This window comes from Lampetra planeri, chromosome 42 (genome assembly GCF_965212315.1).
Source record: "Lampetra planeri chromosome 42, kcLamPlan1.2.h2, whole genome shotgun sequence".
Classification (NCBI taxonomy): Eukaryota; Metazoa; Chordata; class Hyperoartia; order Petromyzontiformes; family Petromyzontidae; genus Lampetra; species Lampetra planeri.
The window spans coordinates 7,371,356-7,392,155 of NC_136148.1; the positions used below are offsets into that span (position 1 = coordinate 7,371,356).

Here is a 20,800-nt window from a genome sequence, read left to right on the forward strand (position 1 = left end):
TAGAGCGCCCATCCATTGTTGAGTAAGCACTGTTGATTCTGGTTCACAATTCGATTCTAGATCATGTACATCTAGCAGTTGATGGACAAGTGCTGTGCATGCCAGGCAGTGGTGGTGGTTTTGCATTTGGCCTGTAATCCAGCGCTGTGGAAGCAGCGAGGGTAGGTGGATCACACGAGTGTTGCGAAACTCCCTCCCTGTGGGCGTAGAGGATGTGCCATACCCCGGTTCACCAGGAGAAGGCGGTACAGCAGAAATGTGGACTCCACCTGTTTCATCTGTATGGGATAGAGCGTTTCCTCCTCATATGTGGGGTTTTTATGGATGCTCATGTTTTCTCCCACACATGAACACTCATGAATTGGTTGACAATACCTTAACAGACAGAGGGCAGCAGAGCTTGGGCAATTGTTGGTCCTGGCTCATTGCGTGGCTGCCTTCCTGCTTATATGTGGTTCCTCCTCGCTCGGCGACGCGTTACAAGCTGACATTATTTATGATGTGCAATCTTGTAGGTGATTGGATGGCTCTAGAGCAGGGGTGGGGAACGTCCGGCACCGCGGGCCGTGTCATTTGGTCCGGCCCTGCCAAGGCAACCGCAGGCGGGACTCGAAATTCAATAAATCTAGGAGCAAACCTGGAAAAGTAGTTGCGAGTAGCAGCAACATCATCAATAACCAGCTAACATCACACGCCTCACCAAAGATAAGCAGTTCCAGCCATCACATTAGAGATGAGTTAATTAAATGTTTGACCAAATATAGCAGGCTAACTTTTTTACTTAATAATTTTGTATGGCCCGCAAATGATGTTATAAATATCCAAATGGCCCTTGGCAGAAAAACGGTTGCCCACCCCTGAGTATTGGGTCAGTGGTATCATTATATAAAGTCCCTGAAATTGGGAATTTATTTATTTGCGTGAAGGCGAGAGCAAAAGGGTTTCTGTGATTGTCCCTTACGCGTCGTATTTATACTGTTTATTTATATTTTTTGCTGTGAAACTTTGTATTTGTGTCAGATTCGTTGATGTTTTTCAGTTATTTTATTTTTCTTCGTGAAGATATTTAGTGCCGTACTTTGTTTGCACGTGTCTCCCTTGCCATAAACGTGTTTCACCAATGGCAAAAAACAAGACGGACACAATACAGATGACAAGACAGTACAGACAAGAGAGGCAGTACGGACAAGCCAGACAGTATAGAAAGTACACACTCCACAAAAAAAGCATTCCTGGATTGAATTGTGACCACCCAATCGTGACAGCTGGTGCAGTCAAGCTGGGTGGGCAATTGGTTACAAGCTGAGTTACGATTTTCCTTTGCCCACCCCCGTCCCTTGCCCACCCGTGCCCCTTGCCCACCTCCGTCTCTTGCCCACCCACGTCCCTCGTACTCACCTTACCCAGATCTACCTGCGCTTCCTCGACTACCAGATGCACCACTCCAACGAGTGCAAGCGCAACTTCATCGCCGTGTATGACGGCTCGCGGCTCATCGACAACCTAAAGGCAAAGTTCTGCAGCACAGTGGCGAGCGATGTGATGCTGCAGTCGGGCCTGGGCGTCGTGAGGATGTGGGCTGACGAGGGCAGCCGCACCATGACGCACTTCTCCATGCTCTTCACCTCCTTCCTCGACCGTACGTGCTCAACAACGAATGCGACAATGCCCCACCTACTACCCTCTCCCTTGAGAATATTTTTTCTCTCTCGTGGTTGCGAAGTGCACTAGGCCCAAGCGGCCAGCAACAAACAGCACGATTAAAGTTGAACAAAGTAACGGCTAATACATTACTGTACTTGCTATGAGCAAGGTCTTAAAAGCATCTTCATGCCAGAAACCAGGAACTAATTTTGAGAAACGAGGAAGTCAGAACCAGGCAGTCAGAATGAATTACTGGTTTCTCACCAGAATCCGCCTTGACACAGTTGCAAGCCAAATTTTAAACTAAAACTTTAAACAATTTTTCATTATCCTTTTCAGAAGCGACCTGGTCACAAATGATAGCTCAACGAAGTGGCTTAGCATCCAAATACTCTAAACACACGTTGATTCTAAATGTGGAGGAAAACCCGGAGGACCCAGAGAAAAATCCACTCGACCACGGGTAGAACTTGCAAACTCCAAATAAACGAACGTCAGGGTCGGGATCGAACCCACGACATCTTATCTACCAGGCGAGGTAGTTAACATCTCGCCACCGTTATATCCAACAGCTAAGTTTGGTTGCGAGATTTGTTCTTAAACTCACAAATGAATGAGCTAAAACACGAATTGGCATGTTAAATGTTTGTACACACAACACATTTAATTTATTTAGCTATGTCAGGTAGTGGAGGGTGCCATGACACAAATTTGGCCAGACCACTAAGTGGCCTAAAAAAAACGAATCTATTGTGAGTCATCGTAACATTGGCTACGAAACGAAAATGCATTACTTGTCAAGAGGTTTCTGTCGTTGGTTGGGTCTTTTGCTTTTCTCGTCTCATCTAAGTGTCCTCCTCACCCCCCTTCCCTCACCATGCTGGTTACCAGCCCCGTGCGATGGCAGCATGTTCTTCTGCCACAGCAACATGTGCATCAACAGCTCGCTTGTGTGCAACGGCGTGCAGAACTGCGTCTACCCTTGGGACGAGAAGCACTGCAAAGGCACGTGCACGCACACACACACCCTGGTAAATGCGTGTACAAAGACAAAGATCTCCCATATAGCCTTTTCAGGCTGTTGGAGGCATGTGCTGTTAGCGAGTAGCACCTATGAAGGCCCGGTATGGCGCACGTGGTAATGGTGTGACCAGAATCATGCCTGGCCACTTTTGTCTCCCCAGTGCTGATGTATGCACGTATGTTGAACTTTTGTCACACCATACGTAGCCAACCGTGCTAATCGGAGGTGCGGGGAAGGACAACAAACTAAACACAAAAAGCTATTCTAAAGAAATGAGTTTTCAATCTAGATTTAAAAGTGCATAGCTCCAATGGCTTCCTAATATCGGAAGGAAGATCGTTCCAGATGGTCGTAGAAGCACATCTGAAAGCGAATGCTGAGGTAACCATCTTTGTTCGATGGCTAGCCAAAAGTCGCTGCTGCGAGGATGAGTGTAGTTCGCGTGATGGTTTATGCTCCTTGACGAGATCAGCAAGGTATTGTAGTCCATTTGTGGTAAACAGTTTGTGTGTAATGAGTGCAACCTTAGAAAAATGTTTGTTGACACACTCCGCCTGGTACTAATTTACGGCTGAGTCAACCTAGGTGAGGCCCAGGACTGGTTCAGATATTCATCACTATGTTAGCCGTAGCTGGGATATTAACTTTGTGTTCGTAGCGCAGTGCGCAAACCTTTGTACCACCTCTCGTGATCTGCAGTGTGGTGGCTATAGCCTCAGGCCCTTATTTAAGCCCTCCGTTTCACGTTGGAGTAACAGCTGAGCGATGGAAGCCATCAGAATTATTTTAGGATTTTCGATTACATCATTCATACAATTTTCCACAGCTAAACCTTGGAACAAAAATGTGTTTTGTTTAAAAATGAGTATAGCGAGTGATTTACGTTTGATGAATTTACATTTGTAAATTTTACACCGATAAATAAAGGAATAAATGTTTGTATGATTTATTTTGCAATATGTAATAGCGCACATACTTTGGGCCATTCCCTGCAATCAGTCTTGGGGCCCCCTCATAACCTTCACCACGGCCGTGTCCGTGCCTCCTTGTTTCCTCTTTGCAGAGAAGCGCAAGGGCAGCCTCTTCCAGCAGATGACAACCACCAACGGCACGCTTATCGGCGTCTGCTCGGGCCTCGTGGTGGTGCTCATCGTGATCTCCGTCTACGTGCAGCTCAAGCAGCCGCGCAAGAAACTTCTCCCGCAGCGTGGGACGAGCGCAGGGGCCTGCGGCGGTGCCGCCAGCGGCTCGGGCAGCACTGATGCCGCCTGCCTGCAGGAGGTTCTGGAGCCCCCCCTCTACGACCTCTTCTCCACTGCCAAGCCCAGTGGGGGGCCGGCACGTGACGGCAGAGGGGACGGCGCACGCAACCATGGCACGGGCACGCTGACCGGTGCGTCTGTGTAGCGCTCACGTGTGTTGGTGGGTGCGTGTGTGTTGTGGGGAGCGGTAGTGTAGCAGTTAGAGCACTGTGCTACGAACCCGGTGACCCGAGTTCAATTCCCGCTCTAGACCAACACCAGTCCTGGGCCTCCTCTAGGTCGATTCAGCCTCAAATGAGTACCTGGTGCCATATATCTAGAACGCCATGAGGGATACAAAGGCAGTGGGGCGTGGTGCTGGCCACCCACCCCCTCGTGTGATGCGCCAGCCTTACCCACTCACTCGTCCATTCACCCACTCGTCCACCCACCCACTTGTTCACCCACCCACTTGTCCACCCACCTACTTATCCTCCCACCCACTCGTTCACCCACCCACTCGTCCTCCCAAACACTCATTTACTCACTCACTTGTTCTCCCAACTACTCGTTCACCCACCCACTCGTCCATTCACCCACTCGTCCACCCACCCACTTGTTCACCCATCTACTCGTTCACCCACCCATTTATCCAGTGCCGTCACAGCCCGGCTGTGAGCAACTTGGCTGTAAAATATTTTCAGCACAAAGCAGCGGCTGCTTGTTTATTTAAAAAAAAACGCACCCACACGCTCACACATGCGCTGCTAGAAGGCAGCGTGAACTGCCCACACTCGACCTTATTTGCATCCCAGGGCTTTTTGACATCTGTGGAGATAATTCACTGCTGCGCCAGATATTAATGAGGGGCGACAGTCATCGCAATCTGAAGGCGGTTTCTCTCGCTCTGCTCCTGTGTGTGTACGTGCGTGTCTGCATGCATGTGTGTGTGCCCGTGGGTATCACGGTGGGCGGCTCCTAGTCTATGGAGTTTTAGCGCAGTAGTTGTCGCAACTGCGCGACAAACCCGGCAACCCGGGTTCGAATACAGTTTACGACCAATAACAGTGGCGAATATTTGAACTGGTCCTGGGTCTCCCCTAGGTCGACTCAACCTAAAATGAGTACCTGGTGCGGTGTGTAAACATCAGAGACAAAAGTCGTGGTGCTGGCCACTCACCTGCTCGTGTGCCCTGCCAGTCTGAATATGTGCACGCGGACAGCACTTTCCCCAACAGTCTGTTAAGGCTATATGGGGGTTCTCTGTCTTTTGGATGCAAGTACAGTATATGCAGACAGATAATTATCATCATCATACTCTCTGCCGAGTGTGACGATGAGGATTTGAAAAATGCCGTCATTTAGGCATCCGTAAAAAGGTTTCTTCAGTGAAAAATAATAACCAACCAATCACGACCAACAGATCACTCCATGAAACGTTCGTGCCAGCTCTCCAGGCCAGTTCATGCCCTCCCATGAACCAACTCGCAAAGCATGCCTTTTATTTTATGACTGTTCTTGAATCGCTCAGTATTGTGCAACGTTCGGTTCACCAGTTAAAAACCGAATGACAGACAAGCAAAAATATATACCTTTGAGTAAAATAACGAGTACTGTAGTAAGCCGGTACGTGTGTGGCATTGGTTCAGTAATGTATCTCCCAGTCATCCCAGTGAGTGTGTGTATGTTGAACTGATTTCGCACCGTACATAGCCAACCGTGCTAATCAGAGGTATGGGGAACGACAACAAACTAAACACAAAAATCAGTTCTGAAGAAATGAGGTGAACTCTTGCCAGCCAGTCTTCCATACATCACATGGTCTTATAGTGCGCCGAGCCTTGCACAAGCAACATAGTGGTGTAGTAGTTAGGCCACTGCGTGCCAAACCCATTGGCCCGAGTTACATTACTGGCTACGGCCAATAGGAATTATCTGAACGGGTCCTGAGTCTCCTCTAGGTCGACTCAGTCTTGTACCTGATGTGGTGTAAAAACATCACTGCTAGGGTGACAAAGGTGGCCAGCAGTAGTGCTGGCCATACCACTCTCTCATACACTGATGCTCACGCACAGCACTTGCTCCAGCAGCCTAATTCACGTTTTCTCTGGGTTATAAGACATTCCGGAAAGTAAGACGCAGAGGTGGGACAAAGTCATTGTTATGCAAGTCCAAGTCGAGTCGCAAGTCATCAAATTCATGACTCGAGTCTGACTCGAGTCCAAGTCACATGACTCGAGTCCACATCTCATAGGTGGGACAAAGTCATTGTTATGCAAGTCCAAGTCGAGTCGCAAGTCATCAAATTCATGACTCGAGTCTGACTCGAGTCCAAGTCACATGACTCGAGTCCACACCTCTGGTAAGACGCACCCCAAACTTGTACCCGGTAGCAATAATGTAAAGAACAGCTGGTCTCACACACACACTCGCACCTACTGGCTTATAATTGAGTCTTATTAATGTGGAGAATATCGTAGATGCTTGCTTATTAGTAATTGCTCCTGACAGAACTTTCTCCAACAGTCTATAATTCTATAAGCTAAACAGGCGATTGTTGCCTGTGTGTCTGTGTCTTTTGTGGATACAGCAGTGTGTGTGTGTGTGAATGCATTCACGCTAGTTTATTGCTTGCCCTGCAGAGTAATGCATTCCGTATTCTGTTCCACCTCTGCACGGCGAGGAAGTATATGCTCAAGGCCTCCCTGCAGCATGCAATCAACCACAGTCCATTACAGGGCACGCCGCCATGAGCCTGGCGTGCCTGGAGTGTAAAGTGTGGCCACACCAATATGCAAAGGCAACATTGGAGCGACCTTACCCAGCGACAGCGAGATCCACAAAGTCGGCGTCAAAGTCGTTTACTTTACGCACACAAAAGCTGGGCGGCGTTCATCTCCAATGGATGGCAGTCCTGATGCCAGCGGTGGATATTACACGTTCCCATGGCAGGCAGTGAGAGTCTATCCAAAGAGTTATCGCTTCTTGGCTTCCTACAAAAAAAGTTTTACAGTACTCGTTTTATTGACAGGAGACAGACAATGATAATTCTATGATATTTTCCTTGAACAGGAGTTGAACGTGTGACCTCCAAGGTAAATTATTACAATAATATAATTATTATGTTTATACCGAGTATAGTCTCATAATCTCTAAACCTTTAAAGTAAGTTAATAATTTAAATACTTAACCAAATCATATCTATATATTTTTTTCAGTCTTTTTCACAATTTAAGTCTCTTCTCTAGGTTATGAAATAAAATAACAAATAAAACTCCATTAATAAAATCTCACAGAGCAGTGCAACTTCATTTCATCACTAAAGGGTTGCGCCAGAGATTTTCCCAGCGAGTGTGGGGAGACACAACAGGGGGGTGCTCCATCCATTAGCGCCATGGGATGCATGTTCACCACGTGGCCGCCAAACCGATATTTCGATTCTCAGAGCTGGAAATTAAATGTATGTATGTTGAACTTATTTCGCACTGTATGTAGCCAACCGTGCGAATCGGATATGCGGGGGAAGAACACCAAACTAAAGACAAAAAACAAAAAAGTAACTTTATACGTCGGAATTCACGACCAATATAATCATTCATAATTAGTTTCTGCCGGATTAGATCATGTAGGTGTCATGTAAAGAAAAGATAATTAAAGATCGTCTAGATATGATTAAAAGATTGACATATATATAAAACAATATCGGCATCATGCCTACGCGATCTAACCCAAGGAAAACGATTATATTTTTGTACAGCCATTGTGGTGACTTCAGCATCCTCCCTGCTGCACTGGACAAGCCGGGTTGATCGTGGGCAGCAGCTCAGTTGGCGATTAAATTCCAGGCTCCCAGGGGTGCCGGCTCAGCTCCCTGACCTCTGAACCTGCTCGGCCGCCCACCCGGCCACCCGGCCACCCGGCCGCCCGCCACCGATCCCTTTTCTTGGGAATTTCTTACATTTCAGAGAAAACCCAGGCACATGGAGATCCATGTCCAAATTAAGCACTCAAATTTCACGCAGATATCTCACGACAGCCCTGTGTCAGGACCTTGTTTAAAAGAGGGGGCACGGATACAAGAACTCTGGGGGGTTGGGGAGGAGGGGGCACGAGCACAGTCAACGTTAATAAAGCTATAAACAAACATTAACCGACGAATAGAAAGAGTAACTCTAGGATGTGCTTTTGTCCACCGTACATTCTGCTCTCGCCCTGTCTCTCTCACCCACCCTGCGTGTGTAAGGAGAGGCTGCGATGCCCGTCACGTGAAATCGTCCCAGCTTGTGCATGTTGCCCAGCATCCCCCCCCCACACTACCGCAGACAGTTTGTCTATCGCTGCACGATGCTTGAAAACAAACAAACAAACAGGGGGGCTTGGTTACCCTTCCCACCGACACTGGGGGAAGGGGGAAAGGGGACCCCCAGCATCCATGGGCGACGACGCAACAAAGCCCTTTCCTCTCCCCGGATCTCGGCGGTGGAAAAACTCATTACGCGCGAGGCCACACTCAATTAGCGAGAAAACACAGCACCTGCAAAGCATCTTGCGGGATCATGAGATAGTCTATTCATTAGTTTGATTGACTGAAAGCCCCCCTCACTCCCTCCCCCCACCCCGTGCAAGTCAGCGTTTGTGTTCGTCGCTGAGAAAGACTTGGCTCTGTAGCTCTGAAACGATCGGCACAATAATGCTGACGAATGGATGCAGATGAAAGGAGGCAAGGGAAAAGCCACTCTAGCACAAACCTGGCAGGATGAATGAGCACGCTGGGGTTGGCTTTATGTTTGTTTGTGTTTGTTGAAGAATGTTGGAGATATTGTGGCAGTGTTTGCCTGAGTCTGAGCTGCGTGGGTAACTTTTTCAAAGTAATTGGTATCTGAATGACTTATTAATTGAGGTTTTAGAAGTAATGTAAATTAGTTATGAATTTGTGCCCTTTATTTATCCTGGAAAGCCTCGGAGAAGCACGATTCTCCTGCAGGAATGTCCTGCTGGGGATTTTGGGCCAATTTATATTTTCAAGTAACATAATCCATTTCTTTGAAAGTATTGGTATCAGATTATTTTTGTATGCAAATTATCAGTTTCCCTCAAGGTTAACAGGCACTTTAGTTGGAGAATGTTTTAAAGTATAAATAAATGTAACTTTTTATTTATGTATGGAGAAGGGCTGTTGCCCAAAATGTCGCTCGTATAGATTTTTCCCTGCAAGTGTTATTGACAAATGTTGACTTTTTCCTATATTTTCAAATCATACCCCTAATACACTTATTTTTCTCATCAATGTCGCTACGCCTTAACGCCATAGATACAGAATCATTTTAAACAGGTGTAGTGAGTTCAATGAGACGTAGACGACGTAGTCGGAGGCACACTTATTTATTATAACTTTACACTCAGCACAGGCCAATGTATACAACACTTGAAGGGGTAACGGCCCCTTCACCCGTCTAACAGGGAGACCCCACTAACACTAGCCCGGCTAGCCTGCTCCCAGGTCCTCCACTCGAGAGCTAGGGGAGGCTAGCTGATCCAGCTCTGGCCAAGCTAGGATCACGGCACCCTTAGCCAACCAGACCGGCTCTTACAAGAGCATCGGCTCTGGGCTCTCGGGGCCACGCCACTGGCTTGCCCTGGTCTGTTCTTAGAAGGACAGCGATCCAGGGGAGTCCCAGGGCCTATCTAGCCGGTCTTCAATCTTCACTGGTTAAGCTGAATACTGAACCCCGAGCCCACCGGCTCACCGCCTTATATAGCAACTCCCCCCCGAGGGGTGGGGCCGTGGGGGATCACAGCGCCGTTACAGCCCCCCAGGGCTAACCGATGCGGACGTGGATGTAGGCATCCTTCCACCTTGTCTGTTTGTTCGCCCTCCCGTAACACCCCTACATGGGGGGGGGGGGGGTGATGTAGGGGTGTTACGGGAGGGCGAACAAACACACAAGGGGTGGTTACCCCCGCACGCGGAAGGATGCCTACATCCACGTCCGCATCGGTTATCCCTGGGGGGCTGTAACGGCGCTGTGATTCCCCACGGCCCCACCCCTCGGGGGGGAGTTGCTATATAAGGTGGTGAGCCGGTGGGCTCGGGGTTCAGTATGCAGCTTAACCAGTGAAGAGTGAAGACCGACTAGATAGGCCCTGAGATTCCCCTGGATCGCTGTCATTCTAAGGACCGACCAGGGCAAGCCAGTGGCGTGGCCCCGAGAGCCCAGAGCCAATGCTCTTGTAAGAGCCAGTCTGGTTGGCTAAGGGTGCCGTGATCCTAGTTTGGCCAGAGCTGGATCAGCTAGCCTCCCCTAGCTCTCGAGTGGAGGACCTGGGAGCAGGCTAGCCGGGCTAGTGTTAGTGGGGTCTCCCTGTTAGACGGGTGAAGGGGCCGTTACCCCTTCAAGTGTTGTATACATTGGCCTGTGCTGAGTGTAAAGTTATAATAAATAAGTGTACCTCCGACTACGTCGTCTACGTCTCATTGAACTCACTACACACCCATTTGATGACCTCTGCTTTCACATCATTATCGTCATCACCTATGAAGGTCGACATCGTACACGAGGGGGTGGGTGGCCAACACCACGCCCGACTGCCTTTGTCTCCCTCGTGGAAATCTTTACACACCACACCAGAAACTCATTTAAGGCGGAGTCGACCTAGGGGAAGCCCAGGACCGGCTCAAATAATCTTTGCTGGTGTTGTCCATGAGCGAGAATCGAACTTGGGTCACCGGGTTCGTAGGGCAGCACGCTAACCACACACACACATACACACTTGCATGTGAGAGACACGAGTTAGGAAACGCGCACAAAGGAATAAAACGCACCCAGGCCAGATAGGAATTTCAAAGCTTCCAAACTGCCAATAAACACGACGCACGCTGCCACTGTTTCATGATATGTGGTTCCAGGATTGGCCTCATCAGCCACCTGAGTACACACACAAATCCTGACCATCATCGCTGTCGACGGAGGACCATTGTACTATACCTCGAGGGATCCCAGATGATGATTATGACGAACCGCACGGCTTCCAACCTCCCATCACTTTTAAGCTGCTCTGGCATTTTTCTCGGCTGGAAATTTTGCTACACAGCACGGCTGCTCCACAGCACAAGACATGCTGTCCCCTGCCCTCTTGGAAATACCCAGACTGCTTTGCGTGAAAACTAAATAAGAACGTTGAGTTTGATAAATAGCATCGTCGTTCTTGAAAAGCTATATCTCACCATCACTGAGGAGCCACAGACGAGCTGCAGGACATCAGCCAGGCAGTGAGCCAGCAATACCAAAAATTGCCCAAGCTCTGTGTTCCTCTATATTAAGGTGTTTTGACCAATTAACGAGTGTTCATACATGTGGGAGGAAACCAGAGCACCCTTATAAAACCCACGGGTACGAGGGGACAACACTCTATCCCATACAGAAGGGACAGACGATATTAGTGTGCACTTTACTGTATCGCCTTCTCCTGGGTCGAGCCAGGGGAACGGCATCTCCTCGACGCCCATGGGATGTATGAACGTTGAACTTATTTTGCACCGTACATAGCCAACCATTCTAATCGGAGGTGCATGAGAAGGACAACATACTAAACACAAAAAGCAGTTAGAAATTAGTTTTAAATCTATGTTTTGAAATACATTGCGCAAGTGGATTCCTAATATCAGAAGGAAGAGTGTTCCAGACGGCCACAGAAGCGCTATACAAAAGCTGCAAGTTTGCGTGGTGGTCTATGCTCCTTGACGAGATCAGTGAGGTATTGTGGTTCATTTGTGGCAAGCACTTTGTGTGCAATGAGTGTAACCTTATAATGTGTGGGTAATTGCACAACATTTGTGCGGTGATCCACCAACCCTTGCTGACTCCACAATGCTGGATTACAGGGCATGTGCAGCATAGCCACTACCATCACCACCCCGGCCGTGTGGCTGTGATGTCACTGCACAAGAGTTGGCGGATGTTGGCAACATTCTCGAGTAATTATCACGGGTAAAGCTGAAAGAAAGGAAGGCCACGATCGCTGACATCTTTTAGAAAGGACGTGGCTCATAGAGAGTGACTCTTTAGAGCCCTCCTCTGGTGGAGAGTCCCATTGTGCCAACAGTGACGCGTCCGAGCGAGCGAGCGTTTATAGGTTCTAGCACCTTTATCTTTCGTCTATTGGCACGTCCTGACTAACCCCCTCTCTCGCCCCGCCCAAGGCTGCCGGCACGACTCCGTCACCATGTTGCATGGCCAAGCATCTTCCTCGGCCGCTGGCGCCTTCGCCGAAACCTTCACCACCATTGGCGGTGGCGGAGCACAGGCGGGCGCGGCGTGTGAGCGCAGAGAACTTCGCCGGTGCGCGTCGCTCACGCGTTGCGTGCACGAGCACCACTGCGGCTCCGGCCGGCCGGGCACCCTGCCCTCCTCCTCCTCGACCGCGGTGGCCGGTGGTGGCGGCGCTGCGTGCATGGCCCGCAGCACGCTTAGCTTGCGCGACCTGCTATTGCGCCAGGACGCGCCGCACATGTGCACTGCGTCGGGGGTTGACTGCGGTCACGTCGACCGCCGGATGGCGTGCAGTGGCGGAGGAGGCGGCAGCAACAGCGCGAGCGTCAGCGGCAGCAGCAGCAGCGGAGGCGGAGTCCGAACAGGCGGAGGATTTGGGGTTCACGCCGCCCACCGGCTGCCTGGCAGCGCCATGCAACAGCACCACCACCATCACCACCATCAACAAGACCTGCTGCACCACCAAGATCTCCACCACCACCACCAGGACCTGCTCAGCCAGGAGTTTCTTCACCACCAAGACGTCCACCAGCACCACCATCATCACCACCAGCAACAGCAGCATCAGCAAGACCTTCACCAACATCACCACCAGCAGCAACAGCATCATCATCATCGGCCGCACCACCACCATCACCACCACGAGCAGCAGCAGCACCAGCAGCAGCACATGGCACTGTCGGCGCACTCGCTGCACTCGTTTCAGTCGCCGGGGGCAAGCGGGCCCGCCGAGGGCCGTGGCCGCAAGAGGATATTCACGGTGAAGCGCGGCCTCCCGCTCCCGCCCCACCGCGGCGACCCGGCGGGCGACCCCCGCGAGACGGAGGTGGACGACGAGAGCGAGTGCGAGTGTGACGAATGCTCGTGTGAGTGTGACGGCCCCGTGCTGCGCTCTGCCTCTATCCACTTTTAAGCTGCGGCAAACGCCGCCGTTGTGGTGGCGCTGCTCGACTCCTCGTTCTCCGCAATTCTGTTATCCGCACGCGTGGACGATGATCGCCACGTTTTTTTTTATTATTAATCACTTTTTTATGGTGGTGGTGGTGGTCCTGGTTATTGGGTGGCTTTGTAAACACCGGGAATGAAAAGTAGCCACGGATCTAATACTGCCATGGTCAGAACCCTAACTAACTAACTAACCGACTAGGCAAACCAGTCTCAAGTATTAGCCCCTATTCTGACCATAACCAACTAGGCAACCTGACATTATTACTAGCCTTACCAGTGACCATAACGCTAACCCAGTGACCAACCAAATGCTAGCCCTAACCAAATAGCCAACCAGACACCAGTACTCGGTCTTTAACTGACACCCTAACCCCACCATTCACAATTCGTCAGACCTTACCGCAGTTCACGGTGCAGTAATGGCCCTCGGAGCTCTGCGCTTTGAGCTTGTCGGCGTACCATCCCTTCAGAACAGATAAAAATGAGCACCACTTTGTGAAAATTCAAAGGGTGGTTCCCTCGAGAGAATGGCCCCTACCACAGGAACGTGGGCTTTCCACCACTGGCTCTGAGCACTGCACAGTGTTCGTTTGAGCAGGGAGAGGTGACCGGGTCACTATGAGATCAGATTGCTGTGCCGGCACTGAAGAGAACCTGGGTTCGAATCCAGGTTGCAGTCGCCCATGATTTAGCTGGCTTCTCACATGTAGCGGGTTGGTGTTCTCAAACCAGTCATCAATGGCTGCACTGAAAAAAATCATACTAATTTAGTTTTGGCCTTAATTCGACTAAATTCCAGCTCTGACAAACGAAAATATGCTGCCCGCCTCTTGCGGATAACGAGGTTACTTCAAGACATTTGGGAAGCAGTTCTGCGAGCCCTCCTGCGTTACCGTTCTCTCATGCGGGGACTGTTCCCCTGCTCTGCAAGACTTCGAAATGACGTCTCGTGATACGACACCGAGAGCACAATCACGATAGGTGGGGTGGGGGGGAAGACAAAATTTAATACAAATGTAATTAATTTGCTAATGGTCTGTGGCTTGAATAACGTCACCCATCGATGGCTTTACTTGAACTGAACAACTCTAGCTCAACTGTATCACTCACGCAACAGGCTTTAGCTATTTGCCCCTGCAATATGCAAATTATCAAATTTTAATTTGTCTTCGTTGCTAGGCAACAGAGATGAGCGCTGCCACGTCGCGCGCCAGAGCTCACGGGACACTTCGCCTTTTGACTCCCGAGTCTGCTAATTAAAATCCTTCCCTATTTAATTTAATCAGTTTTTGTTTTGCGACACCAAAACACCCGATAATAGAAAGGGAAAAAAACTGCTTGGATATCAGCCGTTTACAAATCCCCACAGTGTTTTAGTTCAAGGCCTCGCATCGTAACATTTGATCTCCGACTGATTCCAAGCTCAGTGAAACTGCTCTGACAATGTGACGCGGTGAAGTAAAGTGAATCGGACAACACCGCACAATCACATCAATGCCTGTGGCTCCTCGGTGGCCGTGCTAGGCTCAAGCAAACCAAGCAAAAGAATCAGGGCACAAGTAGCACAAGGTGCCCTCCAATCATGGTATCGTCGCGGCGAATCTTTCCATGGCCTAGCCCCATCTTATATTGCCTCTCTCATCTCCTTGTATGTCCCCTCTCGTCCCCTTCGTTCCCAATGTTCTGTCTCTCTCTCTCTCTCTCGCTGTCCCTCCTCCTCCTCTCCGTGCCCAGTCCCATTTTCGGTTCTTTTCCCTTTTTGCACTTCTCCACTGGAATCTACTTCCCTTGTACATAAAGCCTCAACCCCTTCTATATTGCCCATTCTCTTCCCTCCCCTCGTCCCTCCACTCCTTCCCGTCCCACCCCTCCCCTTTCGTGATCCCTAAATACCTTGCTGTCACTCCTCAATCCTTGTAGCACGCCCCTGTCATTTAAATAACTTTTTTGTCACCGTTTTTGTATCAAGCGCCTTGAGTGAAGGCGCTCTATAAATATCAATTCCATTAGAATAAAATATGATTGGAAATTATATCACGAAATCATTGCTATCCTGTTTTGCATCACTCTGCTAGCTCACTACATTCCCATTCCAAAGCCTGCATTTCCATAGCTCTTCTGTCATCTCACCAGGAGTCTATAATTCCGAAAGGGGGGCTCTAGAAATAAATTCTGCTTTAGACCCCCAATAGGCCACCTCCACCACTGCTGCTTCATTTGATAGAGAATCTCTGCTTCCAGTGCACAAGTGCTGGATAACATTTAGTGTGTGGTAAATATAGCGCAGGGCTGTGGTTAGAGAGCTCAACCCGCAATCGGATAGGTTACGAGTTAAAATCTCACTCGGGGGTGGGGGGAGGGGTTGGCTCAGTTCATCATCATCTTTAAAGGGTTTATAAAACCCATGATCCCTAAAGGGTTTGTGGAAAGTCAATCAGCAGTGGTCATCCTATGGACAGACTGGCACTTGCCATGAGAATGTGCAATATCCAACACTGGGTCAGAGCAGCAGATGATGAGTGATACCAATCCCATCGATTCATTGAGCAGGGAGAGACTGCCCTTTGACTTCTCTATATACAGTAATTTATACAATTTTGGACATGGGCGGAGTTTGCGGGGGGGGGGCAACGCCCCACCCAAACTAAACATTTTATTCGTTTATTTTCAGTAGTTTACAATGATGATAAAAAAAATTTCACTATATGCACCCGAGATTCCTAATGTGAGGGACAAAGCGAACAAGGCCCCGCCCAAATATAGAAGTCAAACTCCGCCTATGATTGTGGATCATTTCAGATTCACGAATCAAATGTCATCGGATCACCCTGACCCGATTTGTAATATGATTTCATACAACATAATGAATAATTTTAGATTACTAATCTGCTTACGGTAATGTGGCAATTGTAACTCGTTATTGTTGGCTGCCGTCTCAAACACGATGGCTGAGAGTTAGGGGGGCACATCCACATATTGCATCCAGACTGCTTAAAACAGCCGGAAGCGAAGTGACGAGACAATTTTTTGATTGAAAAAAATGTTTTTGCTCAGTCTTAATCATAATTACGTACGGCCCAGATGTCAATCGACTGCTGGATGAAGGCCTCCCGTCGCCATTGCCGGTGACAGGAGTTTGATCATACTTCACCACAGCTCCCACCGTTGGTGACGGTGGGAGTCACCGCAGCTTGGAGGACCGGACCAGGTGTCACCACTGGTGTTAGCCATGTCCGGAAATGAAACTCTGGTCGACGGGTTTGTGACGCAGGGCACCTGCCTCCTCTCCACCTGCAGTTCTGATGCAGTGTCCAAATATCTTGCAGTTTCCCGGGCACACACCACGTGTGTAGCCACACACCACTGCAGACAAGAGGAGTTGTACTGCAATATTACCGTATTCTCAAGATTTGAAGAAGCTCCCCCCAAACTTTTATCCGTTTAAATCTAGATTGAAAACTCATTTCTTTATAACTGCTTTTTGTGTATCGTTGTCCTTCCCCCGCACCTCCGATTAGTAGGGTTGGCTACGTACGGTGCAAAAAGTTCAGCATACATACAAACTTGTGTCCCCTGTCAATAAAGTAAGACAAATCTGGTCACCACGCACGAACACATCTACCGAACCATAATACGCACCCCAAAATTATGTTTGGATATACAGGGGGGGAGTGTGGCATGATCCAGAGAATACGGTAATTCCAGTTCCTTTGTCTCCTCAGAAACGCCTCCCTGAGTCTCAAGATCAATTGCCAGGAGGGTCCTGCATTTGGGATATGTCTGACGAATTGCTATTAATGTCTTGCATTTTCTATTTATTTTGCACGTGGGAAGAAACCGGAATGCCCGGAGAAAATCTACACATGCAAGAGGAGAGTAGTCGAACACTGTACCACGCAGATAGCGCATCTGCAGCCTATTCGTTGTACTATACCGCCTCCTTACTGGAGTCGCCTTTGGGGGCGAAGTTAAACCTCGTCAGGATCGTGAATTGTCGAGGGGCGGGAGGGGAAGGGTGGTATGTGAGGGGCGGGGGATGTTGATTTTTCATATTGACTAAGAATTTTTATCCGCTGGGAAACCCGTTTTAAAACCCGAGATGTGCGTTTAAAATAAAAGTATGCGTCGCAGTACACAATTAACTTCAAATAAGCAAAAAATATGCAAGAGTAACTTTGTACGTGGGATAATACGTTCTTTTCGAAAATGCAATAATGTTAATGTTGTTGAGTCTTATTTCTCGTGTTTTTGTGTGTGGCTTGAAAGTTCATTAAAATTACAAATATTTAAAAAGCCCTTGGTCATTTTATCACTCGAACGAATCTAACTCCAACACTTTTCGGACTGTGGTGTTCAACCCGTGTGTATGGACGCCCGCCCCCACCCTCACCAACTCAGACCACTGGTCCTACCGCGATGGAGACCACACTTCTAGCGCAGGGTTGCTCAGGAAAACCAATTTGGCCGCTAAAAGGGCCTCGTTTCACTGTGCAACGATGCGCAAGAGGGTGATTCCAGCAGCCCAGGTCTGCAAACTAATGCCGTTGTGATACATGAAGAATCTGGGTTGGGAAGGCAGTAAGATTGGTTTAAAAATCAAGCGATTTCACCGAACAAATGTGCATGTCAACGCACAAAGAGTGAAGCCGATTGTTGGGACTCGGTAACAGATTGTTGGGACATCAAGACGCCTCTTCACCAACCTGCAATAGTCAACATGAAGTATGGTCAAACAACCGACGTCGTGCGAGGACTTCACCCAGCAGCGGATTGCCAAAAGGCTGCATGCAAGTTACTATTTTAAGTCGTTCCACGGCACCAATGCTGCTTTGTGTGAGTGCGTCAAATTTAATAAACATGGTCATAGCGATAAAAGAGCGATAAGTGACTGACCGCCGCTGAGCGAGGTGATTGAAGTAAATCAGTGCGCAATATCTCATCAATCCACATGACCGCCTTACGGTAGTAGTAGCAGTCGTAAAAATAATAGCGAGTTGTATTTGATCGACCGGACTTTTGCACCGGAGCATCTCGGGGCACTTTATGCGCAGGAAGCAACGCACATGAAATCCCAACTCAACACATTTTAAAAGTAGATGTTTTTTTTCATTTCATGGAAATATAAATGGGATTTTTTATGAACGCATGAGAATGTACCTATTAGAATTGATCAACGTCAATGTATGCGCAGTCGCCATCATTGTTGATTTGGATGCATGCGTCGGTCTTCATAGCTCCAATGAGTCAGTAGTGGTTAAGTTTGTCGAAATGTGCACTTGAGCCGGCATTCATACGCACACGGTACATTACGTGTTAACGTTGCAACACGCAGATCAGGGAACGTGCCCAGGTTAAGGACATCGTCCAAATGGCTTAGGAAAGTAAAGATTATGTAGGTAGTGCCGCATCGGTAACAAAGCACACCACGTTTGTCGATAGCACTGTGTGTGGCCTAAATAACAGGTGACGTTTTATGTACCTATTGAGTAACAGACAAAGCCTTCAATGATCGAAATAGTGTGGCTAACTAAACTCATTTGTATTAAAACTAAACGTATTGTCAGTGGTGCATTGCATTATGTGTAGACCTGTTGTAGTGACGTCAGGGTACTTCGCGATGCACGCCTGGGGGAATTTATCATTTCGGTGGGAAAAGAGAAGCTCTCTACAAATGTAAGCGCCAAGGGGACTAGAGAAACTGGCAACCATTTTCAAATCCTGAACCTGTTAAGAAGGTTTAGAGCAGTGTCGGCAACCAAATTACCAAGAAGAACCGTTATTTTCGTATTGGGAAAAAAACCCTCAACATTTCAAGAGCCACAATGCATGTGAATAACGTCATGAAGCAGTCCTTAAAGAGCCGCAAGGAACTCCAGAACCGCAGGTTGTCGACCCCTAGCTCTATATTCTTCCACGACGGTCAGACGGCAATACAAATATTAGAACTCTAGTGTGGAGTTCCTGGGTAAAAGTGAAGTATTTTCATTACTGAAATTCGTTATCTGTAAAAATATGTTGTGACCTAGCCTTTTGCCCGTCCAGTGATTGGTGTATTTTAGTAAATCCGAAACTTGCAAGCAAAAATCAGACCATGACGTGATATTCATTGCATTAATTCGTGTGCAATTTGAAGGCCACAGTGACACAGACTTATTTCATTTAAAGGTTATAATCCCTTGTTCATCATGACGTCCTTTTTACTTTTATGTCTCAATAGCGTTATGGAGATCACGTGACGTGAGGGTTCTGCCTTTGTAGTGAGAGTTGTAAGTTGACGCCGAGGAGGGGGGGGGGGAGGCGCCTTGCCCCCCCATGTGGAGTGACGTCACCCACTAATTATTATTAATGAAGGGCGGGAGTCCATGTGGAGCACGTCACCTGTTCATGATTATTAATGAGGGGGGCTGGCCGACGTGGAGTGACGTCACATGCGGGACACAGACATTCTTGACTCGTTATAGTAGTGTAGAGGTGTATTTGCAAAGGTGTATTGGCACGAATGGGTAACAAACACAAGGGGCGTAGTTATGGCCGTACACAGAGAAGGTGCTCACACCGACGTCCGCACCTGCATCCCCCACGCCCCCCCCCCCCGGGGGGGGGGCGATTGCTATAAAAGGTGGTGAGCCGGAGGGCTCGAGGTCGAGTATTAGCTTTAACCAGCGAAGATTGAAGACCAGCTAGAGTAGGCCCCGGAACTCCCCTGGCTCGCTGTCCTTGTCAGGGCCGACCAGGGAAAGCCGGTGGCGTGGCCCCAAGAGCCCAGACTGATGTTCTTATAAGAGCCGGTCTGGAGACTCAGGGTGCCGGGAATCCCAGCTTGACCAGGGCTGGGATTTATAGCCTCCCTTAGCTCTGTAGTGGAGGACCTGGGAGCAGGCTAGCCGGGATAGACGTTGGGTCTCCCTGTTAGACGGGTGAAGGGGCCGATACCCCTTCAAGTGTTGTGTATCCCCGGCTCTGTAAATACGTTGGTGTTAATAAATACGTGTGCCTCCAACGACGTCGTCCGAGCCTCCTGCAACTTACTACATCTGGTGTCAGAAGTGATAGTTCAACGATGGACACGCGAGGGACGACTCGTACCAGGGAGCCGGAGATGGAGGACACCTCGGCCGACTTGGCACCAGAGATGGCCGGAGTCGGATCCGAGCAGCCGGGGCCGAGTACACCTGCGCCGCAACGATAGGAAGGGTGGGGAACGTCGGCCGAGGGACTTCGGCTGGCTCACTCCCGCCTGGTGGAGCTGCTCTACGCTGCGGCCGCCACGTTGGAGGAGATCACGCGGCTGGGGACTGGAGAAGCTGCACGGGCGACGGCGGCCGACACGCAGCGCCGCTTCCCGCCACCTCGACGCGGCTCGCGGTTCAAATTTCCCGCCATCGCTACAGTGGGAGCAGAGGGTGGGGCCGGCCTGCGTCAGGTGACCGCCGAGTGCCAAGCAGAAGCCGCAACGTCATCAACACCGGCCAGCGCGTCGCCAACGGAGCGACCGGCGATGCCATACACTCTGCCTGCCCACACTGTACCGAGAGCCGGGAACGACGGGGCGCGATCCACGACCACGGACGTCGCATTACAGCAGCGACTACCGCCTCTCAAAGAGTTTGTGGGTGAGGACGGGGACTGGGGTGGCTTCAGAAGACGGTTCCTCGCTCATCAGGAGATGGCGA

General features: G+C 49.3%; 1 protein-coding gene across 1 annotated transcript in view; it reads left to right on the forward strand.

The window, feature by feature from the left end:
* Positions 1-13,092, forward strand: part of LOC144732238 (neuropilin and tolloid-like protein 2) — a 49,665-nt gene extending 36,573 nt beyond the window's left edge. Inside the window, exons 8-12 of the mRNA XM_078613637.1 lie at positions 1,408-1,639; positions 2,536-2,649; positions 3,732-4,061; positions 12,110-12,435; positions 12,886-13,092. Coding sequence (XP_078469763.1) covers positions 1,408-1,639; positions 2,536-2,649; positions 3,732-4,061; positions 12,110-12,435; positions 12,886-13,092 — 1,209 coding nt within the window. The remainder of the gene's footprint in view (positions 1-1,407; positions 1,640-2,535; positions 2,650-3,731; positions 4,062-12,109; positions 12,436-12,885) is intronic.
* The last annotated feature ends 7,708 nt before the right edge of the window (positions 13,093-20,800 follow it).